Here is an 18,883-nt window from a genome sequence, read left to right on the forward strand (position 1 = left end):
CCATATATTTACATTTACAATGATTAAAAGGAATGGATAAGTAAATCAGATTCCTCTTTAACTTGGATTCCAAGCAATGTAATTAGATCTGTCTCCATTTGATCTTTGTGAGGGTAGGAAATAAAAAGAAAAGTTTAAGATTAATACTGCTTACATTTGCTGCTGTTTAATTTCATGGATGCTATGTATTCCTTGTAAATTTTGGATTACAAATTCTTTGGTGCCCTTGTGTCTATGACATTGACTTGCCAGTGGCCCCATATCAAATCCCAGAAGTGAAACCCTAATGCACCTGTATCTGTGCAATGGGGAGGCAGTGAGATGTTGGAGTGGCAGAGTGTGACACCAAGAGGGGAACTAGTGGGACTGGAAGACAAAAAGGTAAGGAAGGATCTCCTGCGAGGATTATTTACTAGTGGGGCCTTCACTCAGCCTAGAATCTGATCAGGGTACCTGGGGGAGGTCTTTTTAAAAATTCTTTTGGAATTTGGGCGTCACTGGTAAAGCCAGCATTTGTTGCCCATCCTTAATTGCCCTTGACAACTGAGTGGCTTCCTTCCCTAAAGCACATTAGTGAACCAGATGGGTTTTTATGACAATTGATAGTCTCAGTAATGGTGCCATGAAACTAGCTTTTAATTCCAGATTTATTTTATCTATTAATTGAAGTCAAATTCCATCGGCTGCTATGGTCCCCATGTCCTCAGGCATTAGCCCGGGCCTGTAGATTACCAATCCAGTGGCATTACCCATGCCCCCCTCGACCCCCCACCCCCCCCCCCCCACCCACCACAGAATTGCCCCAAAATTATGCAAAAAATCTACAATTTCTGAATTCCTGGGCTTTCATGCTTTGCAAAGGAAAAATATATAAAGTTTATATATTTAAAACACTAGCAGATCTCTCTCTAATGGTGAGTTGGAGGTTATGCAGTTGCAAATGAAAGGGGGTTTGCTGAGTGTGGGAGTGCACACCTCCATTATAGAGATTTTTTTGAGATCTCCTCAAACAAATTCCTGGAAAATAAGTTAATTGTGTTTTTATTTATGGCAAGTATATGGATAAATAAATTTCACTTACAAAAATGAGTAAATCTCTGCATATAATATAGTAGAGAAGTTCTTTACTTTTGGTGTCCATCTGTTTAGGGCATGCCTTTCATGACGAAGATGAAGAAATATAAATATAAACTTAAGCTACTTTGCATCATTCCTTCTTCACCAAATATCTGTACAGCAAGACTTACTGTTACTAAATATACATGTCTAAATCCCAAATTTTATTTCAAAGTCTCTCTAAACTTGGTTGATCCTATTCTATGACCACCAAGGGCCAAGAATGTCCTCAGTCCAACCACCTCTTACGATAATGTCCATGCAAACATAGTAGACAGAAGCTCTGCTCCCAAATGATCAACTTGGAAATTTACCTTAAGACTGGGTTGGGTTTATCTGCATTCTAGTCTAACTTGGAGCCCTTTATGGTGGGCTCCTGCCAAAGAAGTAGGCCAGAAAGGCTGTGGATTTTCAGGGCCAGTTTCTCTTCTTCTCTGGTGATGTGCTATCTTCCTTCGTGATTGCGAACCAACAATAGCTCACTTGTGCAGTATCAAACAACTGTTACCCAGGTGCCATCTACTGGTACTTGTTGGAATAACTGCATCATTTTTGTAAAAATATAATTCAGTGCAGACAGCAGGGAAGTCTTGTTTGAAAGGACCATGGTTCAGAGGTAGGGTTACAACATTGTAAATCCGATTGTGTTTTGCACTTCCTACAACAGCTGGTTCATGTTGGGAAAATGAGTTTATGGGATTCACTCTCTTTATTTTATATTCAAATAAACCTTTCATTTTAAATAACACAAACAATAAAATGAATGGAACCCAGTATGGAGCTTTTACATCATGGAGAGTTATCATTTATTAAACTCAAAGTAGAGCAGCAATACTGCAGATTCCAAATACAGTAACAGTTTTGTGATAAACTAAAGGATACGATCAGATTAGGTCGAATAAAAAAGTAATGTATAGTCAATCTGTCGGCATCTGAAAAGATAGTTGACATTCCCCTAATCAGAACTGAGACTTAAAGATGGGAGGAGAGAACAGCAGGTCACAGGTTAAACATGCTGAAGACAAGATTGAGAACGAAGTTAATTTCAGTAGATTTTGATAAAGATTAGAAAAAAGTGAAAAGTACATATGATAACCATTGCAGTCAGCATGTGAAAATCTGTTAAAAATGACAACTTGTATTTATACAGCACCTTTAACATAATGAAACACCCCAAAGCACTTCACAGGAGTATTGTAAAACAAAACTTGAGCTGAGCTACGCTTACTTTTTAAAAATTTGTTCATGGGCTGTGAGTGTCACTGCCAAGGTTAGCATTTGTTGGCTATCCCTAATTGCCCTTGAGAAGGTGGTGGTGAGCCATCTTCTTGAACCACTGTAGTCCATGTGGTGTAGGTACACCCACAGTGCTGTTAGGGAGAGAGTTCCAGGTTTTGGACCTTGTGACAATGAAGGAATGATGTGGTTTCAAATCAGGATGGTGCTTGGCTGGGAGGGGAGCTTGCAGGTGGAGGTGTTCCCATGCATCTGCTGCCCATGTCCTTCTTGGAAGATGCTGTTGAAGGAGACTTGGAGAATTGCTGCAGTGCATCTTATATATGGTACACACTGCTGTCATTTTGCACTGGTGATGGATGGCGTTAATGTTTAAGATGGTGGACAGGGATGCCGATCAAGAGGGCGGCTTTGTCCTGGATGGTGTTGAGCTTCTTGAGTGTTGCTGGAGCTGCACTGATCCAGGCAAGTGGAGAGTATTCCATCACACTCCTGACTTGTGCCTTGTAGATAGTGGACAGGCTTTGGAAGAGTCAGGAGGTGAGTTGCTCGCTGCAGAATTCCTGGTCTCTGACCTGCTCTTGCAGTCACATTACTAATATATCCAGTTAAGTTTCTGGTCAATGGTAACCCACAGGATGTTGATGGTGGGGGATTCTGCAATGGTAATGCTGTTGAATGTCAAGGGGAGGTGGTCATTGTGCGGCACCTGTCTGCCGTGAATGTTCATGTCACTTATCAGTCCAAGCCTGAATGTTGTCCAGGTCTTGCTGCATGTGGGAAAGGACACTTTAGTATCTGAGGATTTGCAAATAGTACTGAAGACCGCAATCATCAGCGAACATCCCCACTTCTAACCTTATGATGAAGCTTAAGATGGTTGGGCCTAGGACACTACCCTGAGGAACTCTTGCAGCGATGTCTTGGGGCTGAAATGATTGGCCTCCAACAAATACAACCATATTCCTTTGTGCTAGGTATGACTCCAACCAGTAAAAAATTGTCCCCCGATTCCCATGGGCTCCTTGATGCCACACTTGGTCAAATGCTGCTATGATGTTAAGGGCAATCTTGCATCTGGAATTCAGCTCTTTTCTACGTGTTTGGACCAAGGCTGTAATGAGGTCAGGAGTTGTGTGGCCCTGGCAGAACCCAAACTGAGTGTCAGTGAGCAGGTAACTGCTGAGTAAGTGTTGCTTGATAGCATTGTCGATGACACCTTCCATTACTTTGCTGATGATTGATAGTAGATTTATGGGATGGTAATTGGGCGGGTTGGACTTGTCCTGCTTTCTGTGGATAGGAAATAACTGGGCAAATTTCCACGTTTGTCAGGTAGATGCCAGTGCTGTAGCTGTACTGGAACAGTTTGCTTAGGGGCGTGATTAGTTCTGATGCACAAGTCTTTAGTACTACAGCCAGGATGTTGTCAGGGACCATAGCCTTTACTGTATCCAATACCTTCAGCCGTTTCTTGATATCATGTGTAGTGAATCCAATTGGCTGAAGACTGGCATCTTATGATGCTGGGGGACCTCAGGATGAGGCGGAGATGGATCAACCACTCTGCCTTTCTGGCTGAAGATGGTTGCAAATGTTTCAGCCTCGTATTTTGCATTGATGTGCTGGGCTCCCCCATCTTTGAGGATGGGGATGTTGTGGAGCCTCCTCCAGTTAGTTATTTAATTGTCTACCAACATTCACAACTGGATACTGACATAAAATACTGGAAATGCACAGTGAGTCAGTCAGCATCTGCAAGAGAAAAACAGTTCATGGGATTTCAGATGTGTCTTCATCAGAACGGATCCTCACGGAAGATACCTACTGAATCTCCTTTTTCTCTTCACAGATGCTGACTAACCTGTAATGTTTCTCCAGCCTTTTCTGTTTTGCAAAGAAATTACAACACAGCATGTTGTCCCAATTAGACCATGTTGATGTTTACCCTCCATATGAACAGTAGCCTTAAATACATGTGCCGAGTCTGTTTCCATGTCCTTTTATCCTCCTTTCCTACCTGTCATAGTCATAGTTTATACAGCACAGAAACAGGCCCTTCGGCCCATTGTGTCTGTGCCGGCCATCAAGCACCTAACTATTCTAATCCCATTTTTCAGCGCTTGGCCCGTAGCCTTGTATGCTATGGCATTTCAAGTGCTCATCTAAATACTTTTTAAATGTTGTGAGGGTTCTTGCCTCTACCATCTCTTCAGGCAGTGTGTTCCAGATTCCAACCACCCTCTGGGTGAAAACATTTTTCCTCAAATCCCCTCTAAACCTCCTGCCCCTTAGCTTAAATCTATGCCCCCTGGCTATTGACCCCTCCGCGAAGGGAAATTTTTTTTCCTATCGAACCCATCACTGCCCCTCACAGTTTTGTATACCTCAATCAGGTCCCCCCTCAGCCTTCTCTGCTCTAGGCAAAACAACCCTAGCCTTTTCAGTCTCTCTTCATAGCTGAAATGCTCCAACCCAGGCAACATCCTGGTGAATCTCCTCTGCACCCTCTCCAGTGTAATCACATCCTTCCTATAGTGTGGTGACCAGAACTATAAACAGTACTCCAGCTGTGGCCTAACTAGCGTTTTATACAGCTCCATCATAACTTCCCTGTTCTTATATTCTATGCCTTGGCTAATAAAGGCAAGCATCCAATATGCCTTCCTAACCACCTTATCTACCTGTGCTGTTGCCTTCAGTGATGCATGGACAAGTATACCAAGGTCCCTCTGACCCTCTGTGCTTCCTAGGGTCCTACCATCCATTGTATATTCCCTTGCCTTGTTAGTCCTCACAAAATGCATCACCTCACACTTCTCAGGATTAAATTCCATGTTTACATTTTACATGTTGGCTCTGAACACTCTCACTATTTCCTCTTTGACTCCCACTGGTCTGATGTAGACTTTCCTACAAGTAGCTGCTCCCAGTCCAGTTTGGCCAGATCCTGTTTTGTCATATTAAAATCGGTCTTCCCCCAATTCAGTACCTTTATTTCCGGTCCATCTTTGTCCTTTTCTATGACTACCTTAAATCTTACAGAGTTATGGTTACTATCCCCGAAATGCTCCCCCACTGACACTTCTACCACTTGTCCAGCTTCATTCCCTAGGATTAGGTCCAATACTGCTCCTTCTCTTGTAGGATTTTCTACGTACTGGCTCAAAAAGCTCTCCTGTATGCATTTTAAGAATTCTGCCCCCTTTAAGCCTTTTGCACTAAGACTATCCCAGTTGATATTGGGGAAGTTGAAATCCCCTACTATTATTACTCTATTATTTTTACACCTCTCTGAGATTTGCCTACATATCTGCTCCTCTATCTCTCCCTGACTGTTTGGAGGTCTGTAGTATACTCCCAGCCAAGTGACTGCCCCCTTTTTGTTTTTACGTTCTACCCATATGACCTCATTTGAGGAACCTTCTAAGATATCATCCCTCCTTACTGCAGTAATTGACTCCTTAATCAACAGTGAAATGCCACCTCCTCTTTTACCCCTTCCCTGTCATGCCTGAAGATTCTATAGTCTGGAATATTGAGCTGCCAGTCCTGCCCTTCCCTCAACCATGTCTCTCTGATAGTAATAATATCATATTGCCATGTGCTCATCAACACCCTCAATTCATCTGTCTTACTAGTAAGACTTCTTGCATTAAAATAGATGTAATCCAGCCTTGCATTTTTCACTTGTGCCTTAACAGGTCGATATTTGCTCTGCCTTCCAGACTTGACCTATTCTTAAATGTGAACATCTCTGCTTCAATCAGTAATCTGATTGCAAAACGTTGGGATTCACTTGTTGTGAAAAAAACAATTCTCCTACTTTCAGTCTTAAATCTCTGACATTTAATCTTATATTGGTGCCATCTTGTTTTAGACCCGTCAACCAATGGAAACAGTAGTTTCTAATAATTCTGCCTCATCCTGCTATAATTTTAAAACCCCCTTTCAAATCACCCAGTAATCTCCTAACAAAAATAGCCTCAATTTTTCAAGTCTTTGTATTTGTATTTTCAGTCCTTGTCACTCAACCAGCGTACCTCCAAGGGGAAATCAGGTCCGGGATATTGCCCATAATTCATTCTGCTAACCCTGATTATATATCCAAAATTTGGGTGCAACAACTAACAAGATCTTCCCCAGCATGACTTATTGCCCGCAACTCCCTCAACATGTGCTCTATCAGTAAAGCCAGCAATTCTGGAATTGTCTGATTTCATAGTCATTTTCTGACACTTGCTGCAATTCCATTCTCCAAAACACCCTTTTCCTGCCCACAAATAGCGTAACTACATTGTAAAGGTGCTGCACCTGCATTTTTAAAACCCTTTGTTGAAAATATTTACACCCCCTCGCCAATCTCTGCACTCCTGTAATTTTTCTACTGCTGCTTCACAGAACGTGGGCATGTGCACCACAAGATTCACACCACAATAGAGCACACACACACAAGAATTCTGTGAGAGTATGAAATTGGTAACATCAGTTTCAGACCTGAAAAGAGTCTAGAAGGAAATTGAGATACCCAAGGACTTTTTGTTGCTCTTGCCTCCCATTGTTATTTTGGTCAGATCTATAAAGGGACCACTTGTCTTCCTTTTTCAGTTCTGATGAAGGGTCTCCACTCAAAGGACAGTATTTTACACAGGTGTTAGGGTCCCAACAATGGGCTAGAAAGGCTCTTTTGTCGACACCCAGCTGCATTTTACAGCACTCTGGCAGTTAGTTGCCTGGCGCTGAGGTCTCTTTAAGGACAGGGGTCCTGCCTCCAAGAGCTGCTGCCAATCAGATGGCCAGCAGTTCAGCAGTCTCAGCAGCGCCACCAGGAGCTGTGAGCACTGCTGGTACTGCAGTAGGTCTGGAACCAGGAGCAGTCATGGCGCCTCAGACTGCAGGTAAGTTAGGCAGGCCCCAGTGAGGGGTGGTTGTTGAATGAGGGGTTTGGTACAGCAAACAGGGGTTTGCCGCTGGGGGCCCTCCGTGGGCCACAGATTGCCCAAGTAAAATACTGACGGGAGCCCTACCACATGGGGAAGTCATCCAATAACACCAGGTGATCTCCCTGTGGGCTGGGATGAGGCCCTCCTGCTTGGGTAATCTGTGTCCCACGGAAAGCCCCTGGTGGCAAAGGCCACCCTTATACCAACAAACCCATGTATAAACAAAAATACCACTGCTGCGGGAAGAGGCTCTCAGTTGGCCATCAATTGGCCTCTAGGTGGGAAGAACGTCCTTGGCCTTCCATACCCTTGACAAAACTGAATGGCATTGTGAAGGCGACGGGCCCTCCACCCCCTGCCTTCCCTTGCTATTTTATGGGCCCCCCTCCTACCTTGCCCGTCCCTAGAGAGCTGATAAAATTCAGCCCCAAATCTTAATTTGTCCACTTTTCAGATGCTGATGGACCAGCTGTACAATCCCAACATTTTCTGTTAATTTAAATTTTAATTTACAGATTTTTCTTTTTATTTCAGAAATTAGTAACGATTATTCAAATTTATAGCCATAGTATTATGCTTTACATTATGCAAATATATACTAACAAATGCTAATGCATGCAACATCCTACTCTGGTGGAAATAAAGAAGTGAAAGGGAAGGACAAATTTGAGTTTATTCTAAGCAAACAAGTGGCGCAGTGGTTAGCACCGCTCCAGGGACCCGGGTTCAATTCTGGGTACTGCCTGTGTGGAGTTTTCAAGTTCTCCCTGTGTCTGCGTGGGTTTCCTCCGGATGCTCCGGTTTCCTCCCACATGCCAAAGCCTTGCTGGTTGATAGGTTAATTGGCCATTATAAATTGCCCCTAGTATAGGTAGGTGGTAGGGAAATATAGGGACAGGTGGGGATGTGGTAGGAATATGGAATTGGTGTAAGATTAGTATAAATGGGTGGTTGATGGTGGACACAGACTCGGTGGGCCGAAGGGCCTGTTTCAGTGCTGTATCACTAAACTAAACTTGCGATCTTTGACACTTATACTTAATATTCATCTAAAATGCCATTCTTAGCCAGGCTGACTGGGGAAGGGAAGGCTCTGGTTTAAAAAAAAGTGTCCAGTTTTATTTTTTTAGTGAAGCCTATCAACTCCTCCAGAGATATCACTCTGTGGCCCCTCAGAAGTCAATCAGGAAGTGATAACCTTGGAAAGATGAAGTGGTTGGAATGCCCAATCCTCAAGATTGTGTGGAGGATGGATAAGTGAGGATAATTTGAGCAGGAATTGGAAGGAAAATTAGATAAATGAAGCTTAATAATCTTCACAAATTGAAAAGTTTGATTTCAAAACCAGTACAATGGTGGTGTCTACTGTACAAATGTATACACACGTCTTCTTGTCAGATCTATTGTAATTGTATGTCCACTACAAGTAGTATCTGAATCTACTAGCTGAAATTTGCTTGAAGTGTAGTCTATATTATTACATCATATTATAACAAATTGTAAAACTTTCATATTCAATGCAACTGACCAACTTTAGGATTCTTCTTTGCTCATAATCTACCCAATAAATTTTCACAGTAAAAGATGATTTTTCCCCCAAAAAGGAACTTTTGAATTATCTAAATTTACTGTCTTCTTTTGGTAACTAAAGCCTTGTCCTGCAGTTTTGTTCTTGAAGCAACAGATGTACAGACATTCCACTTCTAAAGACAGTTACCAAACTGCTGAAAATATATTTTTTTATGCACGACAATATTATAGATACAGCGGGGTGGCCTCTCACTAAAAAGGAAAGCAGATTACAGTTAGAGTGGGTATCGGCTTGAATAACACTGTCCATTATAAGTGCCATAGCTCTTCATAGCACAGCTGCAACATAACAAAAGCTAATACATAAACAAAATAATGTGGATGCTGGAAATATGAAATATAAACAGAAAATGCTGGAAATATTCAGAAGGTCTGGTAGCATCTGTGGAGAGAGAAACAGAGTTAATGGTCTGAATTTTATCAGCTCGTTGCAGATCCCGGCACATGACACTTGAGCAGCTGTCCAGTTAACATACCGAGGTGCGGGGCCAGTCCTGCTGCAGCACTGAGGTGGGCTACAAGGCATTGATGGTGGTGTCAGCTGACAAAAATGCAGGTGCTGGCGCCATCTTTAAAGTGCTGCCAGCCCTGCTTGTACTGCTGGATTTCATTTGGTGTAGTGAGTCTGGGGTTCTACTGGACACCACCCCCACCCCTCCCCTCCCAACCCCATAGCCCTGCACTGCTGCTGTTGCTGCTGGACCACCCACTGCCACAGCTCCCCACCACCACCCCAAACCTGCACTGCTGCTGTATCTCCCTGTGCCCTGCAGCAGGACTGAGAACCCAATGGATGGAACAGGAGCCGACTGGGACCATGTCTGAGGCAAGACACTGGGTGATCCCACAGTTTAGCAGTCCCTCCCTGGAGATTCTCCTCCAGGCTGCAAGGGAAAGACGGGAGGTCCGCTTTCCAAGGGATGGCAAGAAGAGATTCTCCAGCCTGACTCAGCAAGCTTGGATGGAGATTGCAGAGGAGGTCAACAACTGTGGGGTCACCTCCCGGAACTGGGTCTAGTGCTGCAAGAGGGTCAATGACCTCCTTTGCTCTCCCAAGGTGAGTTCGCCATACCTATCTCCTCTTTGGGGCTTGAATGTGGGAGGAGCACTACATGGGGAGGGAGTGACCACAAAGGCGGAGGCAAGGCGGCGCAGTGGTTAGCACTGCAGCCTCACAGCTCCAGCGACCTGGGTTCAGTTCTGGGTACTGCCTATGCGGAGTTTGCAAGTTCTCCCTGTGACAGTGTAGGTTTCCGCCGGGTGCTCCGGTTTCCTCCCACAGCCAAAGACTTGCAGGTTGATAGGTAAATTGGCCATTGTAAATTGCCCCTAGTGTAGGTAGGTGGTAGGAAAATGGTGGGGATGTAGTAGGGAATATCGGATTAGTATAAATGGGCGGTTGTTGGTTGGCACAGACTCGGTGTGCCGAAGGGCCTGTTTCAGTGCTGTATCTCTAAATAAATAAATAAAGGAAGTGAGGCATCACCACATCCTGTCAGATGCATGGCTGCATCTTGGCGACTGGCTGCCTTTGTTCAGAGCTCACCTCATTACATCCCCTGAGAGCGTGCATGGGATGGAGCCATTTGGGAGACCTCATCAAGGGCGAGGGGCTGCCACTAGCTTAACTGTCCTGTTATTCGTGCGAGGTCTAACTATGTCCCTCTTTCTGCTTGTAGGAGAAATGGGCCCATAACACCAGGGAGACATTGAGGACTGGTGCCGGGATCCCTAATGTGTGTGGTCTCTGATGCTGGCAAAGCAGGAGGCTCTGGAGCTAACAGAGGGCCCAGGGTGGCCATGCAATTGCAGTGAGGAGACATGGTGTCCATGTGTTCTCCACTGCATTTCTGGAGATCCATACCACACATGGTTGGCATGAGGAGATCTGAACAACCCAACCCATAAATGTTTGTGTTCTTTCATGCAGGTCATGGCACTTCAGAGGCAAGTGCATCCACTGTGACAGGGGGCCTGCCATTGACCTCTAAGGATGAGGAGAACAGTCAGAGGATGCACAGTCACATCATTCCCATGCGCCCTCCACCAATGCAGATACTCTCACATCGGTGGGTATGCACTCAGGCTTAGATTCAGGGTCACAAACTGGTGACAGCACCACACACGCGCCCGAACAGCTGATGGCAGCTGTGACTGGCAAGGCCTCTGACAGTTGGAGGACTGTGGGTGGCCAGGCCCATACTGAGCCCCAGGCTGATGACAAGCCTCTGGTGCCGGTGACACAGAATATGCTGGAGCTGCAGGGAGAGTTAAGGGAACATTTGCCAGAGGCAATGCACAGCCATGAGCGGATGATAGAGTAGTCCATTCATTCCCTGAGTGCTGCCACATATCAGGCATGTGAGCGAATGGCTTCCTCCATCAAAAGGTTGGTGACCCTCCTGGCGATCCAGATCCCGCAGATGTGTGCAAACCAGCACACCATCTGCTTGGCCATGAGCTCAATGCAGCAGTGGCAAGGTGAGAGAAAGAACAGGTGCCAGGTCCTCGCCCATCTCACGCTAGCAGGGAGGGGTAAGTGAGCCTTGAAAGGGAGGAGGAGAGTCTGCCCTCCACATCTGGGAGCTCCCGTCAAGGCACTCTGCATGCGGACAGCGGTTCCTTGGCCCCTCCACCAGTGACCCCAGCTCCAGTCACCACAAAGTCTCAGGAAGCTCCTGCACCTGTACAGGAACCCCTCAGCCAGCCAAGGCCCTCCAGGCTTCAGGCAGTCAGAGGACATCCCCAAAGTCATCCCAGGCCAAAGGACAGCCTGATCAACAGCCTGCCTCCACCTCAGCTGCCAGCACAGGGGTTGCACTGCGTAGAAGCACATGAAAATGTATAAGAAAGAGCATCTAGCTGCACTTGGGATTTCACGGGTGAATTAATTGTGGCCTTGTGATTGGTTGCTCCAATTGTGTGAGTAAATGGAGGTCAAAATCATTGCTCTAAATGTCTCATGCTTTCATTGCTCCTTTGTCAGATGCAACTTTCACCCTTCCTCCTTCAGTGAGCTGCCAGTGTAGGCATAGGCCACAATGGTCAGCATCTCAAATGTGTCAGAGTGCACGGTGAAGCTGGGCATTAGGCACTGGAGAGTGATAGGAAGGAGGCAACAGGCAGAATACAGTGAAATGAGTCTTTATTGAGTTCGCTTTGAGAGGCCATCATGGTGGCAGGAAGCAGGTATGTATGAGATTGTGTCATGCCTCAATGTGCCTGGCCTCCAATGCAAGAAAATCAAGATTCAGTGCTGCCTGCTCAGTAGCCTCCTTCACATCCTCCTTGTTGGATAAGGACTCTCGATCAATCATGTCCTCTTCATGCAATGTCACCCCATCTGCAGTGCTAGATTGTGCAGACCACCACAATATGCGAGACCCTCACTGGGGCATACTGCAGGACTTCACCAGATCGGTCGAGGCACCAGAATCCCATCTTCAGCAGCCCAGTGGTCTGCTCAATGGTTGCTCGGGTAGAGCCATGGCAGGTGTTATATCTCCCCTCTGTTGTAGTGAGGGTTCCTCAGGTGTATATAGCCATGTCCTCAATGGGTAGAACTTGTCCGGGAATCCATCCCTGAAGACAAGCAGGCATCATGGCTGCTTCCCAGGAAGTGGGCACACACCTTCTGGATGCCTTTCTGATGGTTGCAGACCAGTTGTATGTTGATGGAATGGAAGCCCTTCCTGTTGATGAAGGTGGCTGGTCGCTCCATGGGAGTCTTGCTGACCACATGTGTGCAGTCTATGACGCCTTGCACATGGCAGAATCTAGCCATGACATCGAAGTCAATGGCCCTCTCCATCTGACTGTCCAGGTCAATTTGGTAACGCACATTGTCACCAGCCCTTTTGAACAAGGCATTGGTCACCTTCTTGATGCAGCGATTGGCTGCTACCTGGGAGACCCTACACATGTCTACAGTGGACCCCTGGAAAGAGTCAGCTGCATAGAAGTTGAGTGCCATGGTAATCTTCAGGGCCACGGGCATTGAATGCACACCAAAACCTATGAGTCTCAGCTCATCCTGCAACATGGCACTCAGCAGTGATGACCACCCCCCCCCCCCCCCCCGCAAGAGAGCTGTAGTCTTTGCTGACCCTGCTGCTGAGCATTTGCAGGTCGTTCACGTAAGTCCGGAACACACTCTGGCGCAGATAGGCCCTTCTCGGCTCTCCTATGAGCCCTCTCTCCCTCTGAGTCACTGCTGTGCATTGGAGGGTTCCACAAAAACTGGGTGTATGAGACACACGCCAGCTGCTCTGTGCCCCTCCCATATGCTGCCCTTGGAGAGACTATCTTGCTTCCAGTCCACCTGTTGCCATACCCCTCTGAAGACATGCTAATGCCCCACAGTGCCCACCCTTGCAGAGAGTCCAGCACCAGAGATTGTGTCCACTCTCACCTGAGACTGTGCCCACCCTTGTAGAGAGCATAGCACTACAGGCTGACAAGGGTCTCTGCTCCCCCCTCTTCCCCTATCCAATGTTCACCATGGTTGCCTTCCTTCCCGCTTTGCCTCGGTGCTATCACTTTTAAAAAGCTGGGGATCTGAAGGCACATGATTCCCGTGCACTGTTGACTAAATCTGAAACCCCCCCCACCCCCCAAGCCCCATAAAATTGGCTTCAATTCAATGCAAATGCATTCTAACTATTTGTTCATCAATTCAATTTGCAGTCCCCTTCGTTGTGGTGGCAACCCTGCCTTGGAGCCTTTCCGCTGCTGACAAAATCTGCAACCAACATTTTAAAAATTATTCATTCATGGGATGTGGGCGTCGCTGGCTAGGCCAGAATTTATTGCCCATCGCTAATTTCCCTTGAGAAGGTGATGGTGAGCTGCCTTCTTGAACCGCTGCAGTCCATGTGAGGTAGGTGCTGTTAGGAAGGGAGTTCGAGGATTTTGACCCAGTGACAGTGAAGGAATGACAATATAGTTCCATGTCAGGATGGTGTGTGACTTGGAGGGGAACTTGCAGGTAGTGGTGTTCCCGTGCATTTGCTGCCCTTGTCCTTCTAGTTGGTCGAGGTCGCGGGTTAGGAAGGTGCTGTCTAAGGAGCCTTTGTGTGTTGCTGCATCTTGTAGATGGTACACACTGCTGCCACTGTACGACAGTGGAGGCAGTGAAAGTTTGTAGATGGAGCACCAATCAAGCGGACCGCTTTGTCCTGGATGGTGTTGAGCTTCTTGAGTGTTGTTGGAGCTGCACCCTTTCAGGCAAGTAGAGAGCATTCCATCGCACCCTTGACTTGTGCCTTTTAGATGATGGACAGGCATTGGGGAGTCAGGAGGTGAGTTACTCGCCGCAGGATTCCTAGCCTCTGACCTGCTCTTGTAGCCACGGTATTTATATGGCTACTCCAGTTCAGTTTCTGGTCAATGGTAACCCCCTAGGATGTTGATAGTGGGAGATTCAGCAATCGTAATGCCAATGAATGTCAAGGGGAGATGGTTAGATTCTCTCTTGTTGGAGATGGTCATTGCCTGGCACTTGTGTGGCGCGAATGTTACTTGCCACTTATCAGCCCAAGCCTGGATATTGGCCAAGTCTTGCTGCATTTCTACACAGACTGCTTCAGTGTCTGAGGAGTCGCAAATGGTGCTGAACATTGTGCAATCATCAGCGAACATCCCCACTTCTGACCTTATGATTGAAGGAAGTTCATTGATGAAGCAGCTGAAGATGGTTGGGTCTAGGACACTATCCTGAGGAACTCCTGCAGTGATGGCCTGCAGCTGAGATGATTGACCAACAACCATAACCATCTTCCTTTGCACTAGGTATGATTCCAACCAGCAGAGGGTTTCCCCCCGATTCCCATTGACTTCAGTTTTTCTAGGACTCCTTGATGCCACACTCAGTCAAATGCTGCCTTGATGTCAAGGGCAGTCACTCTCACTCACCTCTTGAGTTCAGCTCTTTTGTCCATGTTTGAACCAAAGCTGTAATGAGGTCAGGAGCTGAGTGGCTCCTGGTGGAATCCAAACTGAGCGTCACTGTGCAGGTTATTGCTGGGTGAGCACATCTGCCCCGATGTTACTGCCCTCAATCCCGTTCCTGCTGGTCAGATAAAATTCAGTCCAATGTTTCAGGTCAATGACCTTTCAACTGAACTGGAAAAAGTTAGAGATGTAACACATTTTAAGCAAGTATTGAGGTGAGAAAACGGCGGGGGTCGGGTGGGTGGGAAATGAATAAAAGGGAAGACCTGTGATTGGGTGGAAGAGAGGAGAGATTAAATGATGTAAGGGATGTTGGTGGAAGGCAAAGGGCCTGGCAATGGGACAATTACCTGCTGACTATTTCCAGCATTTTTTATTTTTATAACATGAAAGTTACTTTTTTAATACATAGTACAGTGATTTCCTTAAATACTGTTATAACCTTTTCTTTCCGTGTATGGTAAATGCAAGTGTGTAGTTTCCCATTTTCATGACCTGCAGGATTGATGCCCCATGATATGTTTTCTTACTACTATTACCAGGCATCTAACCAGATTACTATTGCCAGTAACAATAGCAACTTGCATTTACATAGCACTTTTAACATGGTAAAGCCACCCAAGGCACTTCACAGGAGCTTTATCAAACAAAATTTGTCATCATGCCACATAAGGAGATGTTAGGAAAATAGGACAGATGACCAAAAGCTTGGCCAGAGGTAGATTTAAAGGAGCATCTTAAAGGAGGAGAAAGAATTAGAGAGGTTTAAAAAGGGAATTCCAGAACTTAACGCCTAGGCAGCTGAGGGCACAGTCACCAATGGTGGAGCAATGTAAATCAGGGATGTGCAAGAGGCCAGAATTAGAGGAGCACAGAGCATTGTAGGGCTGAAGGAGGTGACAGAGATGGGGAGGGGCGAAACCACATAGGGATTTGAAAACAAGGATGAGAATGATAAATTTGAGGTGTTGATTAACCAGGAGCCAATGTAGGTCAGCGAGCACAGAGTTGATGGGTGAACGGAACTTGGTGCAGGATCGGATGTGGATAGCAGAGTTTCGGATGAGCTCAAGTTTATGTAGGATTGAAAACAGGAGGTCATCCAGGACAGCATTGGAATAGTCAAGTCTTGAGGTCACAAAGGCATGGATGAGGGGTTCAGCAGCTGATGGGCTGAGGCAGGGGTGGACAGAGGTGAAAGTAGATTGTCTTGGTGATGGAGTGGATGTATGGTCAGAAGTTCATTCGGGGTCAAATATGACTGATGCCATTCACCACCTACAGAATTATTGTAAAGGACCAATTTTTCAAATGGATGCTTTCGGCAGGCAGCCACATCTGTTAGAAAATCATGAGGACTGCAGCTGCAAACTCTCATTGCACGGTTCCATACAATCCCCCCTTAACAACAACTGTGCCAAACCACAAAGAACAGCATCTTGAGCTCCCAGATAGCTCTGTGGGTAAATTCACTATGTGGTGCAATACTGCACTGTAAAGACCAGGAAGATTAGATTCTTGGTGTGTGCTAAGTCTGCAGAACTTTAGTGGGGCAGCAGTACCCTTAATGTTCTTAACTAGGGAGGGGAAAAAATCAGCTGACTTCCCATTCCTGAATACTATCCAATGACTCCTGTGAGAAAATACATGGATATGGATGTCCAAGGAGGAGAGGATTGGGTTTGCAAAATAATTCCCACCTCAGTCAAACAGACTACCAATTTTCACTGATCAAGTATGGCCACTTGGTTGAGAGCTGCTGGTACATGTGGGCTCATGCCCCAGGATTAGCCAACTCATTTCGGAATGAGATGAGAAAGAGAAAAAAGTTAGGAAAACAGTCACATTATGATCATACCTTACTTAGCAAAAGGGGAAACAATTTACCTGTCATTCAAAGGGAGCGCCTTGATGCGTAATTTCTCAATATGAATCATATATCTTTTCCTATGCCAACTGGACAACAGTTTAATGGTGATGGCATGTATATTCCCAAAGTTGGGATCATGTGATATTACTTTTTTCATTGTTCTTTCACTTGATTGCTTATTAGGTCTATAAAGAAAACATAAATTGACAGATCTGATAAGAAAAAGAAATGTTTCAACTCATCATTTCCCCAATCTTCCTCATAGTTATCTATGTTAATTGTGAGAAGATAAGAAATGCACAAAATTTCCGTGATAGCTTTCCAGATTGGCTATTGTAACTTTGACAAAGGCTTGGCAGAAACTCTGGATATACCATTGCTCCTAATTTCCGCAGAGCGACGCTTGCTCCATCACTGTAACTTGGCCAGAAGTGTGACAGAAACCCTTTTTATGCTCCTAAATGGGGCTTACACTGCATTCCAATGAATTTATGCCATATTAGAATAGCTTATGTACCCTGATGTAGGACCCTGATTTACTTGAGGCAGGCCAGTGCCTTAACTGCCCAAGGAAACAGTTAAAGTGGTCATAGGGTGGTGAATGAGCAGTAAATTCTAACTCCATTTCTGCCAGTTTCCACTGGGTGGGAGGAGATAAAATTTCTCATACAATCTTGCTTCCCAATGAAGAACTTCACCTCGGTTTGTCACTTCATCTGAACCATTTCATTGCATTACATCCTTGTCATACACTTTTGGCCATGTTATTGCATGTGTTTCACTTCCAACATGACTACTACAATAATGTTCATTTTATAACAGAAACTTTGTGAAAATTTAATTAGTATTCATTGTAAGCTTGCATACTGATGGTGCTTCTGTCCCAAACTATTGATTTTGAATTGGTATATGATGTGGAATTGTTTGGTTAATAGTCTCAAGTACATTGAAAATCCTTTACAAGGAGAGTTTACAGATCAAACCAAGCTTCTGTATTTACATGCTTGCTGGAAAGGTAAATGTGTGCATTTAAAAAAAAAAAAGTGAATCAAACACTTACATTGTTAGTTGAAGATCTGCTAAGTTTGATTGGTTGTTGCTCAGGAATTTTATTTCAACACGCTGGTCACGATCTAGCAGTTTCAAAAATATTTCTACTAGAAAATGTTTCACTGTTGGAGAAAAAGCAAAACTTTAGTCAATCAGACATATATGGATGGATTTTATTTTGATTTTCTGCCATTTTTGCTCACATACCAAGGTGGACTGAAGAGGACATTTTGATTTCTACAGTTTAAGTTTGTTTCTTTCATACCAATTTTACTTTTTGGTACTCCTGGATCTATCAGGAGTGTGCTATTTGGTCAGTTTTGCAGAAAGTTCACTTTTGCACTGCGGATATTGATTTCCCAATGGGAATTCCTCCACTATGAAGAGGAGGCAGAATGATGAAATGGACGGCACTAAATTAGAGTGAGACCTCACAGAAGTATTCTACCACCTGCATACAATACTAACTCACCTCGGTTTTCAGATCAAGAGTTTCTCTGTACTTTGCTGCTTCAGAAAGCAGTGCTTCCCCAAAGAGGCTATTGGGGTGATTTGCCAATAGCTGGTTGAAGACCTGCAGCCCACTTCCACCAGGAGAATAGCACTGTCTGTAGCAGAGATAATGTCATTGCTGCAGCAGAGATAATGTCATTGCTACCTTGTATTTCTTTGTAATTAGATCATACTAGGCAGCATCTGGTGGCCTCAAGTCAAGCAATGGAATTAGGGAAACCAAGAATGAGCTATGCAGTTCTACACACTGGCAGGGTTCTCCCAGGTGAAAGGGAGAAGTGACAGAATGTATGGATAGAATTTAATGGACCCATGGGAGATGGGCTAGGAGGTGGGGGGGGTCCATAGAATTATGACGGAAGGCAGGGGGCCAAGGGCATGTCTCCTTCCCATCGCACCACAATAAAGTCGTGGGCGGAAAGGCTGAAGACGGCCTTCCTGCCAGATGCCAATTGAGGCCCGTAAGTGGCCAATCACAAACCTCTTAAGGGCCTCTTCCTGCTTCCACTGGAATTAAACCAGCAGTGGTCACCACTCCTGGGGGTGCTGCCGATCCTACTGAGCTGTTGGTCCTCTAATTGGCTGGCAGTTCTTGGAGGCAGGAGCTTGTCCT

General features: G+C 45.3%; 1 protein-coding gene across 2 annotated transcripts in view; it reads right to left on the reverse strand.

The window, feature by feature from the left end:
* Window positions 1-7,780: 7,780 nt before the first annotated feature.
* Window positions 7,781-18,883, reverse strand: part of pla1a (phospholipase A1 member A) — a 35,350-nt gene continuing 24,247 nt past the window's right edge. Inside the window, exons 9-11 of one of the 2 annotated variants that reach the window (XM_068040843.1) lie at window positions 17,768-17,879; window positions 16,725-16,892; window positions 7,781-9,077 (exon numbers count right to left, since the gene is read on the reverse strand). In XM_068040843.1, coding sequence (XP_067896944.1) covers window positions 8,999-9,077; window positions 16,725-16,892; window positions 17,768-17,879 — 359 coding nt within the window. In that variant the 3' untranslated portion in view covers window positions 7,781-8,998. Of the gene's footprint in view, window positions 9,078-9,130; window positions 9,268-16,724; window positions 16,893-17,767; window positions 17,880-18,883 lie in introns of those variants that run through there. The other variant, XM_068040844.1, reaches the window with a different exon arrangement.

Source organism: Heterodontus francisci, chromosome 10 (genome assembly GCF_036365525.1).
Source record: "Heterodontus francisci isolate sHetFra1 chromosome 10, sHetFra1.hap1, whole genome shotgun sequence".
Lineage (NCBI taxonomy): Eukaryota > Metazoa > Chordata > Chondrichthyes > Heterodontiformes > Heterodontidae > Heterodontus > Heterodontus francisci.